The sequence below is a fragment of the Leuciscus leuciscus genome (assembly GCF_965113295.1).
Source record: "Leuciscus leuciscus genome assembly, chromosome: 18".
In the NCBI taxonomy this organism is placed as follows: domain Eukaryota; kingdom Metazoa; phylum Chordata; class Actinopteri; order Cypriniformes; family Leuciscidae; genus Leuciscus; species Leuciscus leuciscus.
Genome location: NC_138742.1, coordinates 13613348 through 13634191, shown reverse-complemented (window position 1 = coordinate 13634191; position 20844 = coordinate 13613348). Strand labels below are relative to the sequence as shown.

Below are 20844 nucleotides of genomic sequence, written 5' to 3'. Positions count from 1 at the left end.
GGCAACGTGCTGTTGTTCTGAATAGTAGCATGATTACCTGCGTCACGCTTATGAATACAGAGCTCACCTCACACTCGAGGAAAAACGCACGCAGGCCTATCAGTTTTACTCAGAGGTCCAAACTGAGCAGAAATATGCCATTTGTTGCAGATATTCTTTATATGGACAAAAATTATGACGGAATTTTGATAGCTTGTAATGTAAATCAATTATATTTCTATACAGTGTATACTATAACAGACTAAGCTAGGCTACTTATAAAGTCAAAGCTCTAGTTTTAATTGTGGGGGCAAAATGTGCAATACAACGATGATTGTGAGATGTTCAAATATGCATGTATCATCTTAAAATATAAATAACACTCTTCTATATATATAAACTGGCTACTATAGGCTATATGCTAGACTAACTGGGACTGTTCATTTTGTTTCCCTATTGTTGGTTTGGTTGCTTCAATTATTCTCCTCATTTGTAAATCTCTTTGGATAAGTGTCTGCTAAATGATTAAATGTAAACTGAAATGAATTCTTATGTTTAAGAAAAATAAAGTTATTATGTTTATAAAAATCATGAAATACTCAGTAATTCATGTATCAAATATGATACAGTAGGCTTTATAGGGTTAAATACATACATATATATAATTTTTTTTTTTTTCTTACTTCAACTCATTCTGTACTGTAGTCTCATCTTGCTTTTTCTAGACTCAACATATTCTTCAGCCTGTTCATCTCAGTATGCTAGCAGGATTCAGTGAATGATCAATGCACTGTGGTTGTGCCCTGCATGACACAGCCAATCCATCATGCAACAACAGACCCCAGTTGAAGCTGTGGTCACGCTTGTCTGGTAGATAGTACATAATTCACAGTTGATTTGCTTGCTTCAGGTGGTCAGTGTTCAGTGATGTGAGGGCAGGGTGGGCGAAGTGTCACGCATTGATCCGGCACACTGACATTATACCGACAATCAGAGGCAGCTAATAAAAAGCTTCCTTAAAAAGAGCATTTAATCTGGCTGCTTATTTTCTAATACATCATGTGCACATTATAAAGACCAACAGATGAAGACTTACCATTATAATTACCACACAAATAGGAAGCTTGTCAAATATATAAGGTAAAAATGATCAGAATAAAGACATGACTTTGCAACAGTCTTGTCTTTATTCTGATTACTGAGGAAATAATCTGTTAAGGGTTTCAAGACTAGAACAGTAGACTTGGTGTCTGCATACAGACCAGTCTAATGAATTCCTCAGTAACATCTCTATATCTCTGTTGAATTGATATTCTGATCACAAGCATATAGTCTAACAATGGTCAGAATTCAAAAATTCAAATCAAAAGTACAACATCACAGCCACAAAACAGCACAAGACTGTCCAAATGGCTTCACAACCCCGCCCAACACCAATCAAAGCTTACATATGCTCATTACAACGCAAGGTAGGACTACATCCGCACGGAAAAAGATGCTTTTAACAAGACATTCTTGGTGAATAGGAACAGACTAGCAAGTCTCTTCATTAGTTTATCAAATGGAAATTTTATCTACATGCATTACCATTCTCAATGCTCTCTGACAAGCTGAAATATTTTTTTAATCATTATGGAACTCTATAATACAATTTATATTCATGCCCAAAACTAAATGTCAAAATATTTTTATAAGTCTAATAAGAATATCTGACATCATTTGACGTTGCAAGGAGTGTTGTGAACAGTACCACAACAAAATATGCACCCCATGGGCTTAATTGCTAACATTTTCAATTTGACACATTTAGTGAACCTTGCAATACCACTGTAATATATTCCTTCACTGAGCAATATCATAAAGCAGCATTAAATGTTTCTATTAGGTATTAAAATGTCATGTCTGCCAGCATGTATTACAGGTGATGAAATTAAGATTGGACATGTTGTATTTGGAGCAATCAATAATGAATTTAACTCCCTTTTGAAATAATTATTAACATTAGATTTTCAATAAATTGTGTACTTGCTTTATTTTTTTTTTCACCAATTAACTTGTAAATCACAGTATAAGATTGTTATCACCAAACAACCTCCTGAATGACTGGTGGTGGCTTAAATTAAAGCTAATGTATAAGAAACATGTTGTAAAAAAAGAAAAGAAAAAAAAAGCGGCTTTGGCATTTCCATTTATCAAAATAATCAGTATCTAAAAAATGGCTTATTGTTTTACATGAAATGTAATGAAGTAGTCCAAGAATATAGACTGGAATAAATGTGTTGTATATTGTCAGTGCGTGTGTTTTTTGCTGCGTTTAGCTCGGGTCTCTCTCTCAGCTTGTGGTGGTGAAGTGGACTGGTTTTGAGCGCTGATGGATTGCAGGGCTTGAACTCGCTTTAGGCGTTTACTGAGCTCACTTTCACATGCCTGGACCAGCGCTGATGTCCTTTCCCTGTCCCAGCCCAACACCTCCATCATGACCTCCACTACCTGCCTCACCACCATCTGCATAAACAAATACATCCATATATGAGACCATAATACCAAATTAGTCATCTAAATTTACCAAACACACAAAAGCATAATTATTTTTTATTAATATGAATGAATTAATATAATTAATAGGTATTTCTCTTTTTCAAAAAGACTTTTTTTCTAAATTAAACTTTTTGCAGATATACTCCTCCTGTGTCTTACGTTCATTCATACCACTGAAAAGAGTGAGTGCCCCCTATTGATATATGACTGAAAGTACAATTATTTTTATTTATTTTTTTAAGTCAACATGACATCAAAATTGACCCTAAGGTATGTAAAGCCTACTTTTCACAATTCAATCAATTCCCAATGAAGAAAAATCAAGTCCTGCCTTCAATTTCATTTCAGTTGAATATCCTGTTACACTCAGATTACAGAAGCAGAATGGGTTGTGAACAGTGTTCATGCCTTTCACTCTCTAGTGTACAGTATAAAAAATGATAATGTTTACTTTTTTTGCTTAAAATCACCATGAAATCAAAACTGACAATTCTTATTTCTTATGGAATGTTGGAGTATTTATTCTAAATCAGCCATTCTCAAACTGTGGTCCGCGGACCACTAGTGGTCCGTGAGGGTACTGCAGGTGGTCCGTGGAAAGGCTAAATAAAATATAAAATAATATTTTTTTAACTTCATTTTACCAGGAAATTCCCATAAAAAAAGAAAAGTAAAAAGAATATGTAGGCCTATATTGATATAACATTTTAATTAAATTGTCAAGTTATTGTGTGATTACTAAAATAGCCTAGTGGTGTTCGGCCGTGACATTCAAGTTCAGTGCCGTTAGAACCACAACATTGGTTCGGTGGATAGCAACAGGTTCTCTGAAGAGAAAAGGGCAGAGGCAAATATGTTCTCATTATCACATCACACGCATAGCCTTTAATGGTGCGTTCACAACGGACGAAATTTCGCTTCAAACTTTTGTTTTTACGCGCGTCAATTTAGCTCTTGACGCGCGAATTGATACAAAGTGGTCAAGCGTATCACTAGACGCGGCAGGCGCGAATTTCACATAATCCCTTTTTGAATTTGACGCGCTATTCGCGTCCGGTGTGTGAACGCACAGTTAGGCATAGGCAGTTTATATGAAACGAAATGTTTATAAATGGAATGAATAAGGCCTGTTATTATTTAATTTCCAGTTTCTTGATCTCGCGTTTCTGAAATGTTTTGCAGATGTGCGGTTAAGTGGACAAACTTTTTGAGGACTTGTAAAACTCTGAAGATTAATAATAATAACCCCCTAAAATCGCCAAAGGTTTTGAAATGTTGACTATATTCCAGTGTTCTTATTACTGTATAGATTTCATACTACATTGCTATGGAAATAAGCCTGTTGTTCAAATGAACCTGATTATGCCCTGGGCGCTTGAGTAGCCTAAATAAATAAATTAAATATGTGGCAGCCGTTGTGTGCAGTAAACTTTCCTTTAACAGCCTGTGATGTGATGACCAGTTATAGTTTTAGTGCTAGTAAGCCTATTTAGAGGTGCAGATTAATTCAGGTAGGACTGTGTGTAGACATATTTTATTATGTGTATTATGAGGTGGTCCGCGAAAATTCTTGATTACAAATAGTGGTCCACACACTCAAAAAGTTTGAGAACCCCTGTTCTAAATGATTTGTCTGTGCACATTATTATTTTTTATTAATGTACCCTCATAATCTTTAATCAAAATAACTTCCCCTCCCTCTTGCAGAAACATCTCTTCTCTGATGATGTGTTTACTGTCGTGAGGTGGGACAACCTGTCACTCAAATGACATCACAGCAATAGCAAACCACAACCATCCAATCAATTCCCGTTTCACTCAGATATGTCACAATAGTGACAAAAAGACTAATCGCAACTTCTGTTTCATGCAGACTTTATGAAATTGTGGGACATCTTACAACACTGTTGTGGTTGGATATCATACCTGTAGCTCCTCATTGGACAGTCTGGTCTCTGGGTATTTTTTGTCCCTCAGAACCATTAGCGTTGTGGAGTTGAACCCTGCTGCGGCCTCCACCTGCACCCCATCTGTCTCATCTAGTTTAGCGCCTGCAGCAATGACAGTGGTTAACATCCCGAAAGCGCTGGAAAGATTAGGGCTGTCACAAAAACAGATAAGCTGTTGATCATCCAAGCTGCTACTTTTCTTCATTCCACCAAGTAATGATGAAATGAAATTGTATGAACTGGTACAATATTTAGAAATAGCTCTGCGACACCATCTAGTGGCAGCAGAGATAAAGCAACACAGTAAATAACATGGTGTCACAGGGGATCTTTCATATATTGCTGGTATCTATAATATTTGCTTTAAAGAGGACCTTTTTTTTTTTTTTTTTTTTTTTCATTTTCTACTTTCTTTAGTGTGTAATGTTGCTGTTTGAGCATGAAACATGTCTGCAAAGTTACAAAGCACAAAGTCTACTCCATAGGGAGTTATTCTCTATATCTGTGCGCACTGTTTCTGAACTTCCTGAAACACCTCCATTGTAGTCTTGAGTTTTCTTCCAAGAACGTACACGTCACAATATTCCTCATTTAAATAATTTCCGCCCAAGGCATACATAAAAAAGGGGGTGAGGCCTGGTAGAGTTGCGTTAGTAGTGTGTTGAAACTTGCGTTATGGTAAGGAGTGTGACATTTCTGAAACACGCGTCCACTGAAGCCGAATGGTAAGGAACGGTTCCTGTTATATTTCCCCATTGAGCTTTGTTCAGCGCGTCACTATTACAAGCCGTTCTTTCCCGGAAAATTCCCGGAAAAATTCCCTGAACCATGCTGGTAAAATGCATGTAGTGACGTTGTCACTCAGGATCGGTCACTTGTCTGTTGCCTGGCTTCCAGTTTCTCTGTAGCTGTCCAAGCGTGCTATTTGAGTGAAGTTACCACAAGTTAATAATAAAATTAAAAGAAATATCCGATCATCCTCCATAACGTGGTCACTATTTCCATCTTATACCGTCTGTAAACCCTTGCATTACCAAGGCAAAGACTGACGCATTTATATTACAATCCAAAGAGCGGCCGTTATCCGCCCCACAGAGCAAAATGAAACCACATCTGTACCGGCTGGGCCGGATCAGCACGGAATGGAATGGTTATGCAATGAGAACGGTTTGGCCCGATGGTGTCAAAGCGGCTAATGTAAAATATGTGAAAAATTATATTTGTGAACATTTAAGCATGAAAACCTATTCTAGTAGACCTCAAAAACAAAATCTGATGATCATAATATATGGTATCTTTAAACATATTCCTACTTTCTTCTTGTGGGTCCAAGGCCCCTTCTCGCTCCATGGTTTTCAAATAGAGCCTCAGTAACTCTTTGGACTGTCTCTCTTCTTCCCTGCGGTCCAGCATTCTCTGCAGCGTGTCCTGTAGATCCTGGGTTTTCTGCTGTGTGAAGTTCAACGCCGCAGCCAGATCTGAGCATGGCACCTCAATCAAACTCTGTAACACATTTTTAAACATTTATTCTCTGAAAACCACAGTAAAACATTGGCTATTTACACATTATAACCATACATGTAAAGGATAGAGGTCTTTATGTGGCAAAGTAAAAAGGCAAAATCAAGCAGACCTGTAAATTTGCCTCGGACATAAGGATAATACTGGCCAAGTCCTGTCTGAGCTGCTCTGCCAAACTGCGCCAAGATTCAAACCCATCAACAGCGTCCTTTCCATCTATCTCCATATTAGCAGACTCTCTGCAAGGCTGTGCTGTGCCTCCATCAACTAGACAAATCATAATCAGTTTAGATTAGTAATGATGAGCTGAACAAATAGTCATAAAAATATCCTGGAATAGGCTATATCTCACTTTGATGAGTATGCATCCATATTTCATCAGCATGCAACAGCATGAATTTTGTATTTGCTGGCAGACACAGAAAGTAAGCTTCATCTTCTACGATGGTCCCATCTTCTTCTAGCACCACTGAGACTGATGCACTGGGACTAAACCCTAGAGCCTCACACCCTGTGAGAGATGAAGAGAATGTGTCAAATGCAATTTATATATATATATATATATATATATATATATATATATATATATATATATATATAAACATTTTAAACTTCGGGTTAACTTGATTAAAAACATTGTCAAGGGTATAAACTGAATAAAACAGTATTCTGTTTTAGAAATATTACAATTCAATAAAAAAATCATAGAAATTAACAGACAATGAGCTATGTTAGGAAATGATATACATATAGGCTTATTGGATAAATTTTTTTTTAAAAACATGCTGTAACAAATGCCTTCACACCTCTTTAACATATTTAGAGGTGATGCAAAATACTTGGAGAGAAATCAATGGGAAAAACATTAAAGAATGTATGTAATGTAACATTAATTTTAATGGCATTTTGGCTGAACTATTAACAAGATAGCAAGTCATAGCACCCGTTTTTGTTTCAGTTAAGCTGTATTTATAATGAATAATATTTTTAGGGATGGGAGAAAAAAAAATCGATCCTCCTGTGCACAAAGATTCTCTCTTCAACAATTTTGAATCGATTCCGAAAACCTTATATTTTCTAAAAGTATTTATATTTAAATTAATTATCAGTTAGATCATTATTATTTTTCTTATTAATACTTTAACCCATTAATTAAACATTACTCTCATGTGTCTATATTGATCTTTATGTTCTAAAATTAGGCTATTTAAAACTTTTCTCTTACATTTCTCTTTAAATAATGCCTTGTAAAATATGCAAAAACGTGCTATATAAATAAATTTGCCTAAATTAAAAGTTAATATAATTCTGTTTATTTCTGCATGTATGCAAAGTTTCTAACGGCGTACTTAAAATAAGTCATATAAACCTCCACCTTAATTCAGGGTGAAGCGAACTCATTTATTTTCAAACCCACCTTTTAATTTGAGTTGATCCAGAGAGGTCACAGCCAGCCCATAACACTTCTGTCGGCTAATGTTACACACTTTACATACTTTTAATTCTGTCATGATGATAGTCAAAGTTCAGAGTGCATAATGTAGTATCTTCAGTGCCTCACACTTTGTTCTTGGGTGTTATTTTTGAGTCGGAATACTCATAAATCCCGTTACACTTAATATTCTCACCATCTGCTTGACATATTTCTGCTTCCGTGTTTTGAAACGTGCTGATCGAATAGTAATGTGAACGAATCGTTCTTTTGATTAGAATCTTTTTAATGAGTCAATTGAACCGATTTCCAAAACCGGACTGAACTCTCAGTATAATAATCATCACTTTGAACTGGTTCTTTGAAATGAACTGTTCAAAAGAACTGACCAGTGAGACTCGAACTTCGTATCACTAGTTCAGACCAGAGCCATTGAGAGAAGAATGGCAATGGTTCAGACTAAAGCAATGGAGCACAGTTGAACCGTTAGCTTCGTTAGCTTCCTGGCTAGTAGCTCTGAGAAGATGGCATCCTCGGACCAACCTGACCAGCAAAATCAGGTAGTTGATAAAATTTATCCAGTTAGCAACTTGTATTTTGCTTGTTCGGCCGTGGACCTGCATAGTAAACGCACAATTTGTCACGTTTTAATTATTGATATACTCATAATCTGGCTGTCCCATGTTGTTTAGGAAAAAGTTTTAGCTGGTTTGCTAGCGTCCTGCTCACTGTCATCCCATGCAGTTAGACAGATGTGTGTGACAGGTGCAGGCCACAGAGAATAGTGCATTCGGGAGATTTCACGGCAGATCTTTGTGTCTGGATCTGTTAAAATTAAGCACCTTGGGGACAGTTATCACCTATTATTTGTTATGTTCAGGCAGGGGTCATTGACCCTGAAAACATGACACAGGTCACATCAGGGACGTAACCATCATTTCACCATAACATTTTTTAAAAACCAGAAATTGACATCTTTTATTTCTTGCTTTTAATTGGCTAAGAAATCAAATACACTGCTGAACAATAACTTATCATTTGTATTCTAAAATATTTCCCTATGTTTTCCTAATGCCAATTTAATGATTGGTTTAATGTATTACAAACAAGTGTGCATTAAGTCATCATGGATTTTATACCATGTAAAAAAAAAAAATTTTTTTTTTTAAATCACAGAATAAGGCAGATCATACTTTCTATACTATAATAAAGGCTATGGCAGTTAGCACTGCATTATTATTGTTATTAAAATTCCCAAAGATGGCTTAAAAAACACATAAACCATATTGTCGTAATCGTGTGTTTATTGTCTTCACGTTTCATCAGTCAAAATGTTTCTGCTTTTTATTCAGCTACAGCGATAGCTTGATGCCCTTGTCTATATAAGGATTTCCTATAATGTCTTAAGTTATTACTTCTATGAGTCCATTCTGGAATTTCTGTAAGAGAGCGCGCTCTGGCTTCCAGTATGAATGAAACTTGCATTACATGAGAGTGTTAACACTTCATAATGCTTACATTGCCTGGTTTTGAATAAGAAAAAATGTCCGGTCTTGCATAGAATATATTATCTCTTTGAATTTGAATTGATTTACATTGTCACATGAAAACCTGAAAAAAAGTGCGGGGGACGAATTGACATGCGGGATCCCTCCTTGTGCTCATCTATCTTAGTCTCTGAAAAGTTTTTTTCTGTGTTTACTGCTAAAGTAAAAGCTTTATTAATGCAGTGTTTCAGCAACAAATTAAATTGTTTGTTTACCTAAAAATGAACAATCTGTCATAATTTACCCACCTTGATGTGCCAGACCTGAATGTAAAAGAAAGGTAAATCAGAGAGATGGTATCTTAGATTCAGCGGTGATACAATATAATTGGAGGACAGTCAATATTTGGAAAAACATTAAATAATGTATAAACATCATTTTTAGATATATAATTTATAATAAAGTCAGAGTTAAAAAAAAAAAAATATATATATATTGTATATTATTCTTTTATTCTAATAGCCTATCTTATTACTTTAACCCATTAATATTTTTTTTTATTTTTTTTTATTCATCTTTATGTTCTAAAATGATTTTAAACTTGAGTCTTATCCCTTTAAATTATGTAAAATATGTAAAGCATTAATTATAACCTTTAAACTGTGCTATATAAATCAGCAACAAAGGCATACATCACCCAAAAATGAACAGTCTGTCATTATTTACAAACCTTCATGTTGTTCCAAACCTTTAGGAATTTCTTCACTAGGACACAAAACGAGATGTTAGGCAGAATGACATCCACCATTCATTTCTATTGCATATTTCCATGTCTTTTTTAAATGATGGCAGACTCTTCATTTTTGGGGGAAGTAGGTCTATCGCTTTAACTAAATGCTGTTGTAATGCATTTAATGTCTCAGATTTAAGAATAGGATATGAATCTTGGTTGATTATTCTTATGCCATTTTCTCTATTAAAAACTATGGTGTAAACATAAGTTTGTCATAATAAATAATTGCATATAAATATAGGTGAATTTTGTGACTGTTTAAGATGCTTATTTTGAATTAATTGATTGTGAGTAATACAGGACGCCGTCGCCTAGCCTGTATTCTGAATACTAGGCTAGTTAATGACGGTTGCTGAGTGAGTTTTGCTCAGTCATTGTGTTAACCCTCTTGCAGTGTGAAAATTACAGTTATGATTCTTAACATACTAAATCTATTGCCAGCTTTAGAATATTTGAAGTGTTGCCGTTTGACAGTGTGAACCAGCCTGAATAAGAAGTTAAGTGTATGTGCTGATATTTGTCTGTTTTTGGGAGTATTGAAATGCCTTTAGTACAATCAGGTTTTGGAGGGTCTGCAGTTCTCAGTCTACTACATTCACAGCAGACTGAGTAGCCTAGTAAGCCTACCCTAGGTTAAATATTTATGCTGGTAAAATAAAGTGATGTACACTTTTGTGGTCAGTAAGATTTTTTTGCTTGTTTGAAAGAATGCATTTTATTTAAAAAGGATGCGTTAAAGCTAGGGTGTGCAGTTTAGAGGCTAGCAATAGCGAGCTAGCTTTGAAAGCATAAGATCCCACCCTCCCTTCAGAGCGTCTCCAAAGCCACTCCTCCTCCAAACATGAACGCACATCGCCAGACCAGAGCAGAGTCTGCAAAGTGTCACGAGAGACGGCGTTAAATTCCCTCATGTCTCAAAGCACAAAACATTACAATAATAATGAATGCAAACAACTTCGAGAGCTCCGACTTGTACCATAGTCCCTTTCAAGGAAAGTCTGTTCGCTCGGTGGCCGTATTTGCAACGCCTCCGGGCAGCTATTTTGGGCATCCAAGACCAAGTCCTGTCTACCTGAATGAGGGAGTCCTGAAATCTCAAAAACATCTTGCAGAACACAATTAAATAACATATTTCAAGTCAGCAACAAAATCTGACATGGACTGCCCCCATAAATGTTGTTTATTATGCTCAAATAGCGTTTAAAAAGCGTATTTTACTAGATGCGCTTGTGCAGTCCTAAGTGCATGTTCAGAACACTGACTTGTTTCTGTAGCAACTGGAGATTAGGCTTGTTTGAGATGAGCAAAATCTGCGCAGAACCGATCACCGGTGATCAGCGCGAGATGCATTCCGGTTAGAAATGTGTCCGAGTGCGGTCCGCCTTGCTCTGATGTCATGCTGACGTATGACAAAAATCTCTCGCGAGTGCAAGGCGGACGTGTCGGATTCTGCAGTCGGGCCGGTCGGGCGCAGTTGCTCTCCACTGACTGCGCTGGTCAAAAGCACGATGGGAAACGACTTGCTTGACGACACAGCTTAAAGGGGTCATATAATGTCATTTTTGTACAAGCTAATATGATTCTTTAGGGTCTAAATTAAAAGTTTGTAATATACTTTAATTAAAAATTCTCATTAGTATTGTAAGAAAACACTAATTTTACCTGGTCAAAAACAGCTCTGTTTTCAGCACGCCGTTTAAGTGCATGTGTCTTTAAATGATAATGAGCTTTGCTCACCCCGCCCCTCTGTTCTGTGCGTACACCGTTTGTAACACAATAACACAATAACCATAACGCGTCGTTCATTATAAACGTGGGATTATGAATTATATTGATAACGGCGTATAGAAAACATGCCGTAATGTACCCTGAGTGTAAAAATAGCCGCATTCATCGTGAAGCGTGCTAGCGATTTGCAAAGATTAATATAAAGATTAATATAAAGGTTAATAAAACGTTACACTCACTTCAGTTCTTCTGGAGGTGCAGCAGGAACATGAATAGTTGGTACTGATCCTTTTTTCAGGAGCAGCTTCTTAGCAAATAACCAGCTTTTTACTGATCCTCGTCTGTAAAGCAGTCTGGTGAAATGATTCGCGCAAACATGAAAGCATTGACGTTGATCGTGGGAAATTTTCCCTTCGAAAACAAACTCAGCCATTGCGTCTTCAGCTGTACGGATTTAGGAACATCAACATGACTGCTGTGTTCGTTATTACACCCAAGAACAGAACACCACAATCGCTTAGACGCCATTCTACTCAGTGCTCCAGCTATCAACAATGAACGCGCCGGTCCGCGCGGGCTCACGAGCGAGGGCGGGTCTGTGTTGAAACGCTGCTGTCAATCAACCATCGTGGGAGGGGCGTCGATTTTGTGACGTCACAAAATCGAACAGCTTGATTTGAGATGGGGAAAAACATAAGAAAAAAAAAAAAAAAAAAAACTGGATGGATTTTTATCATTTTATGATGGTTGTGTACAGGCACTGCCAACACACATTTCAGTACAATCAACTTGTAAAAGTGCATGTACCATTATATGACCCCTTTAATGCTCATTGGTTTAAACAACCGTGATGTATTGTTCTCTTTTAAAATGTTTGATTTTAAAACTCTGATATCATGTTTTATGTGTATAAATTATGTGTGAATATTCCCAAACTATCTGACAGTGTGATCTCTAGGGTTATGCAATGTCATTTTTATTTAAAAAAACATATGTCTGTATTAAAGAAAAAATTATTGATTAACATGTATTTGGAATGGAATTAAATAAGTACTTTGGGTGTCTTGTTCATTATATTTATTTTCATATAAAAGCAACAGAACTTAAATTACATCCAGTTTATTAGCAACACTGTGCACGAGCGTGAATCCCACGATATCCATCTTTGATCTCGCAGACAGATCCACTGCGAGAAGAGAGAACTGTCCGGCTTGCCTGCATTTTTTTCACTCCTCCCCTCACTGCAGCCGCCTACTCTCGCATACATTTCAGGCGAGGCAGGGCGCATCTCAAACAAGCCTATTCTAACGGCAGCTGCAATGATGTGACAACTTTATCAATCAGCGATTGGCTCTTATATTTAGAAGGCGGGACTTAATCTGCCATATATTCCATGTTGCACTTTCTCCCATTCATAAGTAAAATGAGTGCACGATCTTTGTATATCTAAAGTCTTTGTACCACCTGACTGCTGCAGATCGCATTGATAGTGTTGACAGAAATTGCCATAGAGTCTGAGGATGTGAAGAGCTCTGAGTAGAATGTCAGGGGTGCCATCTTGCAATTACAACATGACGTGAACGCAGCATAAGCTCATTGTTTTGGTTCAGGAGGAACTATAAAAGGTGGCTGCTGTTTGTTTGCTGTGCTCAGTGTCTGTCTGTCTACAAGTCTGCTTAACCTCATGGAACATGCAAATGACGTGAACAGAGTGTATGTTAACAGCCAGGTATGGAATCCTATCATTGCATTCAGACCGAAATGTGATGAAAAAGTGTTTATGAAAAACTCTGCCTACCACTTTAAATTAATCGAAAAATGTCAATAAATTAATAATTTTTAATATTCTTTAAAAAAATCCTGAAAACAAACAAACACTTCCACACTCTCCACATTAAGCAGCACAACAATTATAAACTAAAAATAATAAGAAATGTCTCTTAAGCAGCAAATCAGCATATTAGAATGAATTGATATAGAATATTGAATAGACTGAAACACTGTGATGATCAAGCTTTTTCTCTTTCTGGTCCAACACTCTGGAACAAGCTCCCTGTAGCCATCCGATCAGCACCGTCTCTTTTTGTTTTTAAATCTATGCTTAGATCTTATTTCCTTGAACAAATGTTGTTAGTCTAAAATATGTTATGTAGTTGTATTTTATGTTTAATTTATTTTATGTACAGCACTTTGGTCAACCCATGGTTGTTTTTAAATGTGCTTTATAAATAAATAATTCTGAAGGATTATGTGGCACTGAAGACACTGAAATTAGAGGAGGAAAAAAGTGAAATATATTAAAATAGAAAACAGTTCTTTTAAATTGTAATAATATTTCATAGTGGTACAAATTCATCTTCTCTCAAAAACATTAATAATCTTACTGACCCCAACATTTTTAACTGTTAAAACTGTTTACATTATGTCCTTGAGCCTAATACAGTATACCTGACCCAAAATTGCTTTAGGGAGACTAATACGTTTTGCTTAAAAGAGTCAACTGAATGGCTAATTAATTATTAAATTAAATATCCTAATTTGAACTTTGCAGACTTACTTAGTGCTCTAAAGTGGATTTAACCAATGGTATCATCCACTGATCAGACATAAAACTGTGATTGCTACAAAGAAAGTGCCAGGCCTGGCTCAATTGCAGATGTTGATAAAGGCAGGAATGTTAATGGCGTCTAATGGCAATCAGTAATGCAGTGAACTCTATAGTCTGTCAAGAACTGAATGGCAATATATAGACATTAGGGTTAGTGAAACTTGAGTTTCACCTCTTGCAGGTTAACAGAGAGAGGCATCATTAAGTTTTAATGAAGGGACATCTTAGGGTGTACTCACACTAGGCACGGTTGCCATGAACCGGGCCCGAGTACGATTGTCCCCCCTCCCCACTCCCCCTCTGGCCTGCACTCACATAGGGTTTCAGCATTCGTGCCGGAGCACGCTTACTTCATTATGGTGCGACGGTTTCGGGATAAACAGGAAGAGCGGCGCTCTCACTGAACACAATGGAGTCCAGCACGGTTAGCGCTCACACTGCATGCGAACCGCGCCCGAGTCCAACTGAACCGTGCTCTGGCCCACCTCTTCCAAGCGGGCCAGGGCCGGCTAATCGAGCCGCACCCGGGCACGGTTCGGAGCACTCACACTAGTCAAACGAACCGCGCTTTGGTGGTCAAACGCACTCGGGCACGGTTCAAACTGGCTAGTGTGAGTACACCCTTAAGGACAATATGTATTATTCTTCTCAGATTTATGATTGGTAGATCCTATCTGTATCCTATCATTTCTGCCCTTTTCCTCACCCTTTTTTTTTGTTCTTTTGAAAGAAGTCTCTTTTGCTAACCAAGGCTACATTTATTTTATTAAAAAAATATTTAAATAATAAAATGTAAATATTTTTAAAATGTAATTTATTCCTGTGCTGGCAAAGCTGGGTCCTTCCGTGTCAACTCAACCAGAGGTCCCCGACTAAAAATGTTAATTTTGATCATTTTTTTGTCTGGTGAAAGAAATACATAAGTGAAGAAGAAAGCCACATATTAGATGTTATGGATGCATATTTATTGAGTAATCCACTATTTTGTAAAGGGGGTCAAAATGACTATTTTTACCTGAGATTTGGAGCTGAAATTACGGTGTGCTAAAAATGACTTTAGAGACATGACAGCATTATTTTATTTTTACACAGAAATTGGTAGGTTTATTAAATCTGTTCACTTTAGCAATCCTTGTTGCATTATATGCCAACGGAGTTGCATGCCTGTAATTCAATAGGTATTAAAGATATCTTAATATCCTTTTAGATTCTGGTTCTTATCAAACTTTTATTTTGGTATTTTCATTTTAAAGGCCCCATATTGTACAATCCCAGAGATATGGAGATCTTAATGCGGCTCCATGAGTAAATTGGTCAATTGAACACATTTTCAGTGGTCATATTTTTTTTATTGGAAATCATGATAGATACAATTTCAGGATTTTTTTTGATGAATAGACATTTCAAAAGATCAGCATTTATTTGAAGTAGACGTCTTTTGTAACATTATATATGTTACTGTCACTTTTGATCAATTTAATGCTGAATAAATGTAATATTTTCTTCTTTTTAAATACGCAAAATCTTACTGACCCTAAACTTTTGAACATTACTGTACATTTCTGGTGAGGGATTTTTCATGATTATAGTGTTACCATTTAAAGGCCTTTTATCATGTTGACAGTATGAAAGATGGCTGCACAGAATGTTTGTTTTCCTCCTGTTAGAGGTGTATTGTGCTGTACTAGAATCACATGTAGTCATAAATTCTCCCACTAGATGGCGCTGTAACACAAGGCTTGTTTCTTTCAGAATGCTGCTCCAGCCAGAGAAGACACGGCTCCAAGAGAAGCACTGGTGAGTTTCAGAAGTCCTGCTTACCTACACTCATTATTCTCTACATAGAGTTTTGTTGAAAATGTTTTTTTTTTATAGAATTGTTTTACATTACATTATTATTATTACCATATGCCTAAAATGCAAGAGGACAAAAAACAGAAATGTTCGATATTTTGTACTGCTTTTTTTGTTTGTCTTGCCTGCTGTTTAATTGGTTAATTTTGAGAATGTATAGTTCCTGCTCTGAATATGATTGGACAAGCCACATTCAAGGCCGATATTTCTTGGTCGTTGGTGTCTTTTATCAAATTTATTTTGTGTTATAGAAGCATTAACCCAGTTGAGGCTGTATTTTACAGAGATTTTACCTCTTTAATTAGTCTTATTGGAGTTTGAAAATGCTTTTATTCAGCAAGGACACCTTAAATTGATCAAAAGTGACAGAAAAAGACATTTATTTGAGGATTTCTACTTCATTTCAAACTTCTTTTTAAACTTTCTATTCATCAAAAAATTATATAAAATGTATCACAGCAGCACAACTGCTTTTAACATTGATCATAATAATAAAAGTTTCTTAAAAGAAACTTACCGACCCCAAATGTTTGAATTGTAGTGTACGATCATGATTTTTCTTTGATAAAATGTCATTCTCAGCATGTCAAAGATGTCATTGACTGTAATCAGTGTTGGAGGTTTACTTCAGATTACTTTGAGTACGGTGACTGTTAATGTAACGCAGTACTTTAAAAACAAAATATCTGATTTACTTTTTCAAATAAGTGTATTTTGTTTTTCCCATTTATTGACCGACTCGTCTCTTGTCCTCATGTTGAGAGAAATCGTGAGTCAGTTGCTGCTGACCTTCAGTGATCCAATTCAACCATACTAATAAGCAAAAATGATTTTAGATAAACATCAAATTTGTGTTTCATTTTGTTTTGTTTTTATTGCTGAAGTAAGTGTGTTTAACTTATCCTGTATCCTATTCTTCTGCAATCCAGCAGCCGTCACTTTTGATGTCAAAGGGCCTTTACATATGGCAAAAATGTATTTAAATACGAACGAGAAAGCCCAGCACAGGTGAGAAAAAGTAACGTCAAAGTAACTTAACGCATTCATTTAATTAAAAGTAACTAAGTATCACAATTAGTTACTTTTTGGAGGAGTAACACAATATTGTAATGCATTACTTTTAAAAAGTAACCTTCCCCAAAACATTTGAGCATTACTTACTAGTAGGTAGTTTTGTGAATGTGAGTAATCCTCACCAATCCCCATAGTGTGATTCTCAGCAGCGGAACTGCTCTCTTTCTTTTATTGCTCTTAAACTAGGAAGTTCTTGGATTATCTATGGAACATTTACTATCATTGGACAATTAGGCTGTGTATTGTTCGGTTTTGTGTGATGTGATTTTCTGCTATGAATGATATCTAGCCATGCTCAAAGCACTGTCCTTAACAGCGGGGAAAAATGCCGATTATTAAGGCTTCTTGGCTTTCTAACTGCTTGACAAGTCTCCCTTTTTTTCCTCTGCTTTTCTCTTTTTGATGAGCTGCTCTTTCCCAGTTAAGTGGATTATTACAGCTCTGGATAATTCATGTCACAAGGCATTATTTGGATGGGGTGAATAATTGAAATCTGTGTCTGAAAGGATTTGATGTGGATGAGCGGAAGGGGAGCAGTGGCAGGGCTGGAGGGAGGCTCTGGGCGCGAGTGCCGGGGTGTCAGGCTGGGGACACCAGTCATGTTAACAGGTTCTGACTCACCTCGCCGGATGGGCGGCCCTCGCTCCTCGGTGGCAGGCGACTCTGGCTGGAGTCTGAGCCAGAACAGGTTTGGACCTGCGCTGTCACTCAAACCCAGTACCAGTCGTGCTCAGGGTTGAGCTCTTGCCTCCAGGGGTTGTGCTTCCTGGCCTGTCCCGCTACCACACACTACACGCACTGCGCAGTACTTCATTTATTCTTTTTCTTTACCGCCCACTCACTTTTCTTTCCTCTCATTTCCTTTCATTTCTGTTCTTTTTCTTTTCCTTTTTGGTCCTTTCCTTTTTTCCAGGTTTTCTTTTTCATTTAACTTTCCTTTTCATTTTCTTCCCTTTACTCGTATTTCTGTCCTTTTCCTTTGTGTTGTTGTCTTTAAATTGTAACTTTTTTACATGTACATTTTTACTTTCATTCCCTTTAAATTTACCTTTTTTCCCTTTCAGTGTCATTTCCTAGTCTTTTCTTTTTTAATTTCCTTTCTCCTTACCCTTGTGTTCCTTTACATGCCTTTTACACTTTCATTTCCTTCTGCCTTTTCTTTTCCTTTTTCCCTTTACATTTTCCTTTTCTCTCTTTTTCCTTTTCTTTAAATTCTGCTCTTTCCTTTTTCTTTTCTTTTTTCCCTTTTAATTTCTCTTTCTATTTCTCTTTTTTCCCTTTACATTTCCCCTTCCTCTCCTTTTCCTTTTTTATTCTGTTCTTTGCCTTTGCACTTTCCTTTCTTTTCCCTTTTAATGTCTCTTTCTTTTTCTCTCATTTTTCCCTTTACATTTGCCTTTTCTCTCTTTTCTTATATTCTGTTCTGTTCTTTGCCTTTTCCATTTTTTTCTTTTCCTCTACATTTTCCTCTTACTTTTCTCAAATTTTCTTTTCTTTCTTTTCCTTTTTGTTTCCCCCTTCCCTTTTGCATTTCCATTCCGCACTCCTTTTCCCTGTCATTTCTTTCATCTTTTCTTTTTCTCTTTTCCTTTCTTTTCATGTTCCCTTTCCTTTGTCTTTTTCCCCATTCTCTATCTTCAGTCTATACCTGAAAGTATAGGCAAATCAGCCTTTGCATTTATTACATCACAGAATGCCTATAAATCCCCATTTGAATAACACATCTGAATTTAAATGTAGCAGTAAAAGATTGAACCATATTCGTGATTGGTGGAGTTAAATATCACCTCAGGCTGTCAGAGAACCAGTGCTGTTTGACTCACAGAATCCATGTTTGTCGGCTCTCTTGTTTGCCTTTTAGTCTTCTGTGGTGGGCTTTCTGCCTCAAAGGTGTGTGAAAGGTTAAATATCTTTCCCTCCAGTGGTGTTTTGCGGTACCCTTCTGCGATCTACCGCCTGTGACTGTAACGCTCAGCGTGTTGGCATGGTAACTGCCGGCTCCATGGGATGCTCTCCCATCCCTTCTCTGCCCGCTGGGGCTCCACTGTGCGCCCCAAATATCACTGGCCTCCTGTGGAAAGAGCGAGGGATGCAGGAGCAGAGGGAGGAGGTGAAAGGAGGGGGGAGGAAAAAAAAAAGGAAAGTTGTTAGAAGAACATCCCGGTCTCGCCGCAACTTCAAAAGCTCCCCTTCCCCAGGATATTAAGCAACTGTGATGAAAAATTTAGCAAGCGTTAAATAAGGCGCTTTGAAGTGATCTGTTTTGGCTCGGCAGTCTCTGAATTTCCGGAGCCCCTCTGCTGTCACAACCACGCTGGAAAAAAGACACAGCATACCCAAAGCTGAGGAATTGGGGTCTGCCTGACGAGATGCCAATGTTGACATTATAGCCTGTGGCATTGACCATTGCGTAGACTTCGCGCTCTGTCTTAATTATACCATTATTTTCTTTATATCGTACACCTTTCTTGCCCTAGGCATGGAGACATCTGTTGCTCAAATGTTGGTTTTGAGAATGAGCTTCAACCTCGCAGGGATTCGTGTAAAAGAAAACCAACAGCAGAAAGTATCAGTGACTATCAGGAGCACTCATTTATATTCATGGTTCATGGGCCGCTGTTGACATTTTGGGACAGCATTTCACTTTTGTTTCAATTCTGCAGTTCCTGATTATGAAACTTGAAAGTTAATTATTGAGGGAATGAGGGGTGGTTAGCCAGTAATAACCCAAAAGACTTACTCTGTGCTCACTTTCAAACTGTGCTGCAATTTAATTTGCCTGGGGATCCATCCTTGGACTTTTCCCTTTTTCCCCCCCTTTGCTCATTACTTTAATTGTAATTGTAATCCTTTATTGGAGCTGTCTGCAGTAAAGGAGAGTTATGGTTGGCATGGGGGCACAGGCCACGGAGATATTTCATGATTGTTGGGGATGATGGTCACTAGGTGCCGATGAGCGGGCCAATGAGGGGTCTCTCATTCCTGAGAGATTGCTTTGAGGATCTGGCTAGGTTGATTGAAGCAGCACACTTTGGTAGAACATATTTTCCAGAGTGGCCAAAGCGGCATTTATTGTTTGAATTTCATAATAAAATTGACAGAATTTGAAAGCCAAGACTGTTTCATATCAAAAGTAGTCAAGACACCTTTATTTATAAAGCGCTTTATACGATAGAGATTGTTTCAAAGCAGCTTCACAGGGATAAACTGAAAAATAATGATTCAATGATGCAAACAGAGTTCAATTCTGCTGTAAAGCAGCTCTAAAAAGAAACTAGTGTCATTGTTCAGCTGAGGTCAGTAAAGTGTTGATTCGGTTTCATTCAATAACTGTATAAAGATCATCAAATATGAAATGTTCAATTAAATTATAAAGCAGCTCTGTAGAAAACCGTGATGTCATCGTCCAGCTCGGTTCAGTTCTCATCCAATAGCCTCAGTACAGTCAAATCAATAATATTGCTGAATATTAAGTGTCCCAATCTAAGCAAGCCAAAAGGCGACAGTGGGAAGGAACCCTGACTCCATCAGTGACAGAATTGGTGGAAAAAACCTTGGGAGAAACTAAGCTCAGTTGGGGGACCAGTCCTCCTCTGGTATCATTCAGAATATTTCATCCAGTTCCTTCTGCTTGAAGATTGAGATACATCACACCGGCACATGTAACAAAGCAATGCATTAGATGGAAAGCATGCTACAAATAATGTTTACTGAAGTTTTAGTCACGCATCAACTGAAAACTGCATAAACTAAAAGATCGAGATTCTTGAGTTTTAAGAATCGATATTGGTTCATCAAAATGAAAATGGATTAAAATTGAGAAATGTATATTTTCAACCCAGCCCTACAGTTTTTACTGTATATTTTTCATCAAATAAATG

The 20844-nt window shown here is 37.1% G+C and overlaps 2 protein-coding genes across 3 annotated transcripts in view; one reads left to right on the top strand and one right to left on the bottom strand.

Annotated features, from left to right (window-relative positions):
• Nucleotides 1–991: 991 nt before the first annotated feature.
• On the bottom strand, nt 992–7653 carry dffa (DNA fragmentation factor, alpha polypeptide). Of its 2 annotated transcripts, none has more exons than XM_082144928.1 (6): nt 7405–7653; nt 6340–6498; nt 6100–6257; nt 5780–5969; nt 4444–4568; nt 992–2484 (listed from the first exon to the last, which is right to left on the bottom strand). In XM_082144928.1, exons 1-6 carry the CDS (start codon nt 7496–7498, stop codon nt 2269–2271), a joined length of 942 nt encoding a protein of 313 aa, XP_082001054.1. In that variant the 5' UTR covers nt 7499–7653; the 3' UTR covers nt 992–2268. The 2 variants fall into 2 exon arrangements, with proteins under 2 accessions (XP_082001054.1, XP_082001055.1); XM_082144929.1 differs by having other exon boundaries at nt 6100–6254; nt 7405–7651.
• Nucleotides 7654–7881: 228 nt separating this feature from the next.
• The window catches only part of pex14 (peroxisomal biogenesis factor 14), a 70865-nt gene continuing 57902 nt past the window's right edge, over nt 7882–20844 (top strand). Inside the window, exons 1-2 of the mRNA XM_082144925.1 lie at nt 7882–7979; nt 15788–15832. Coding sequence (XP_082001051.1) covers nt 7944–7979; nt 15788–15832 — 81 coding nt within the window. The 5' untranslated portion in view covers nt 7882–7943. The remainder of the gene's footprint in view (nt 7980–15787; nt 15833–20844) is intronic.

What these genes read in the sequence shown, in the direction of transcription:
- dffa (XM_082144928.1), bottom strand. Translation starts at nt 7,498, where the DNA reads ATGACAGAATTAAAAGTATGTAAAGTGTGTAACATTAGCCGACAGAAG. An exon ending in ATGGATGCATACTCATCAAA is followed by an intron (nt 6,258 to 6,339) that starts GTGAGATATAGC and finishes TTATGATTTGTC; the next exon opens with TAGTTGATGGAGGCACAGCA. An exon ending in TGTCCAATGAGGAGCTACAG is followed by an intron (nt 2,485 to 4,443) that starts GTATGATATCCA and finishes TTGTTTATGCAG; the next exon opens with ATGGTGGTGAGGCAGGTAGT.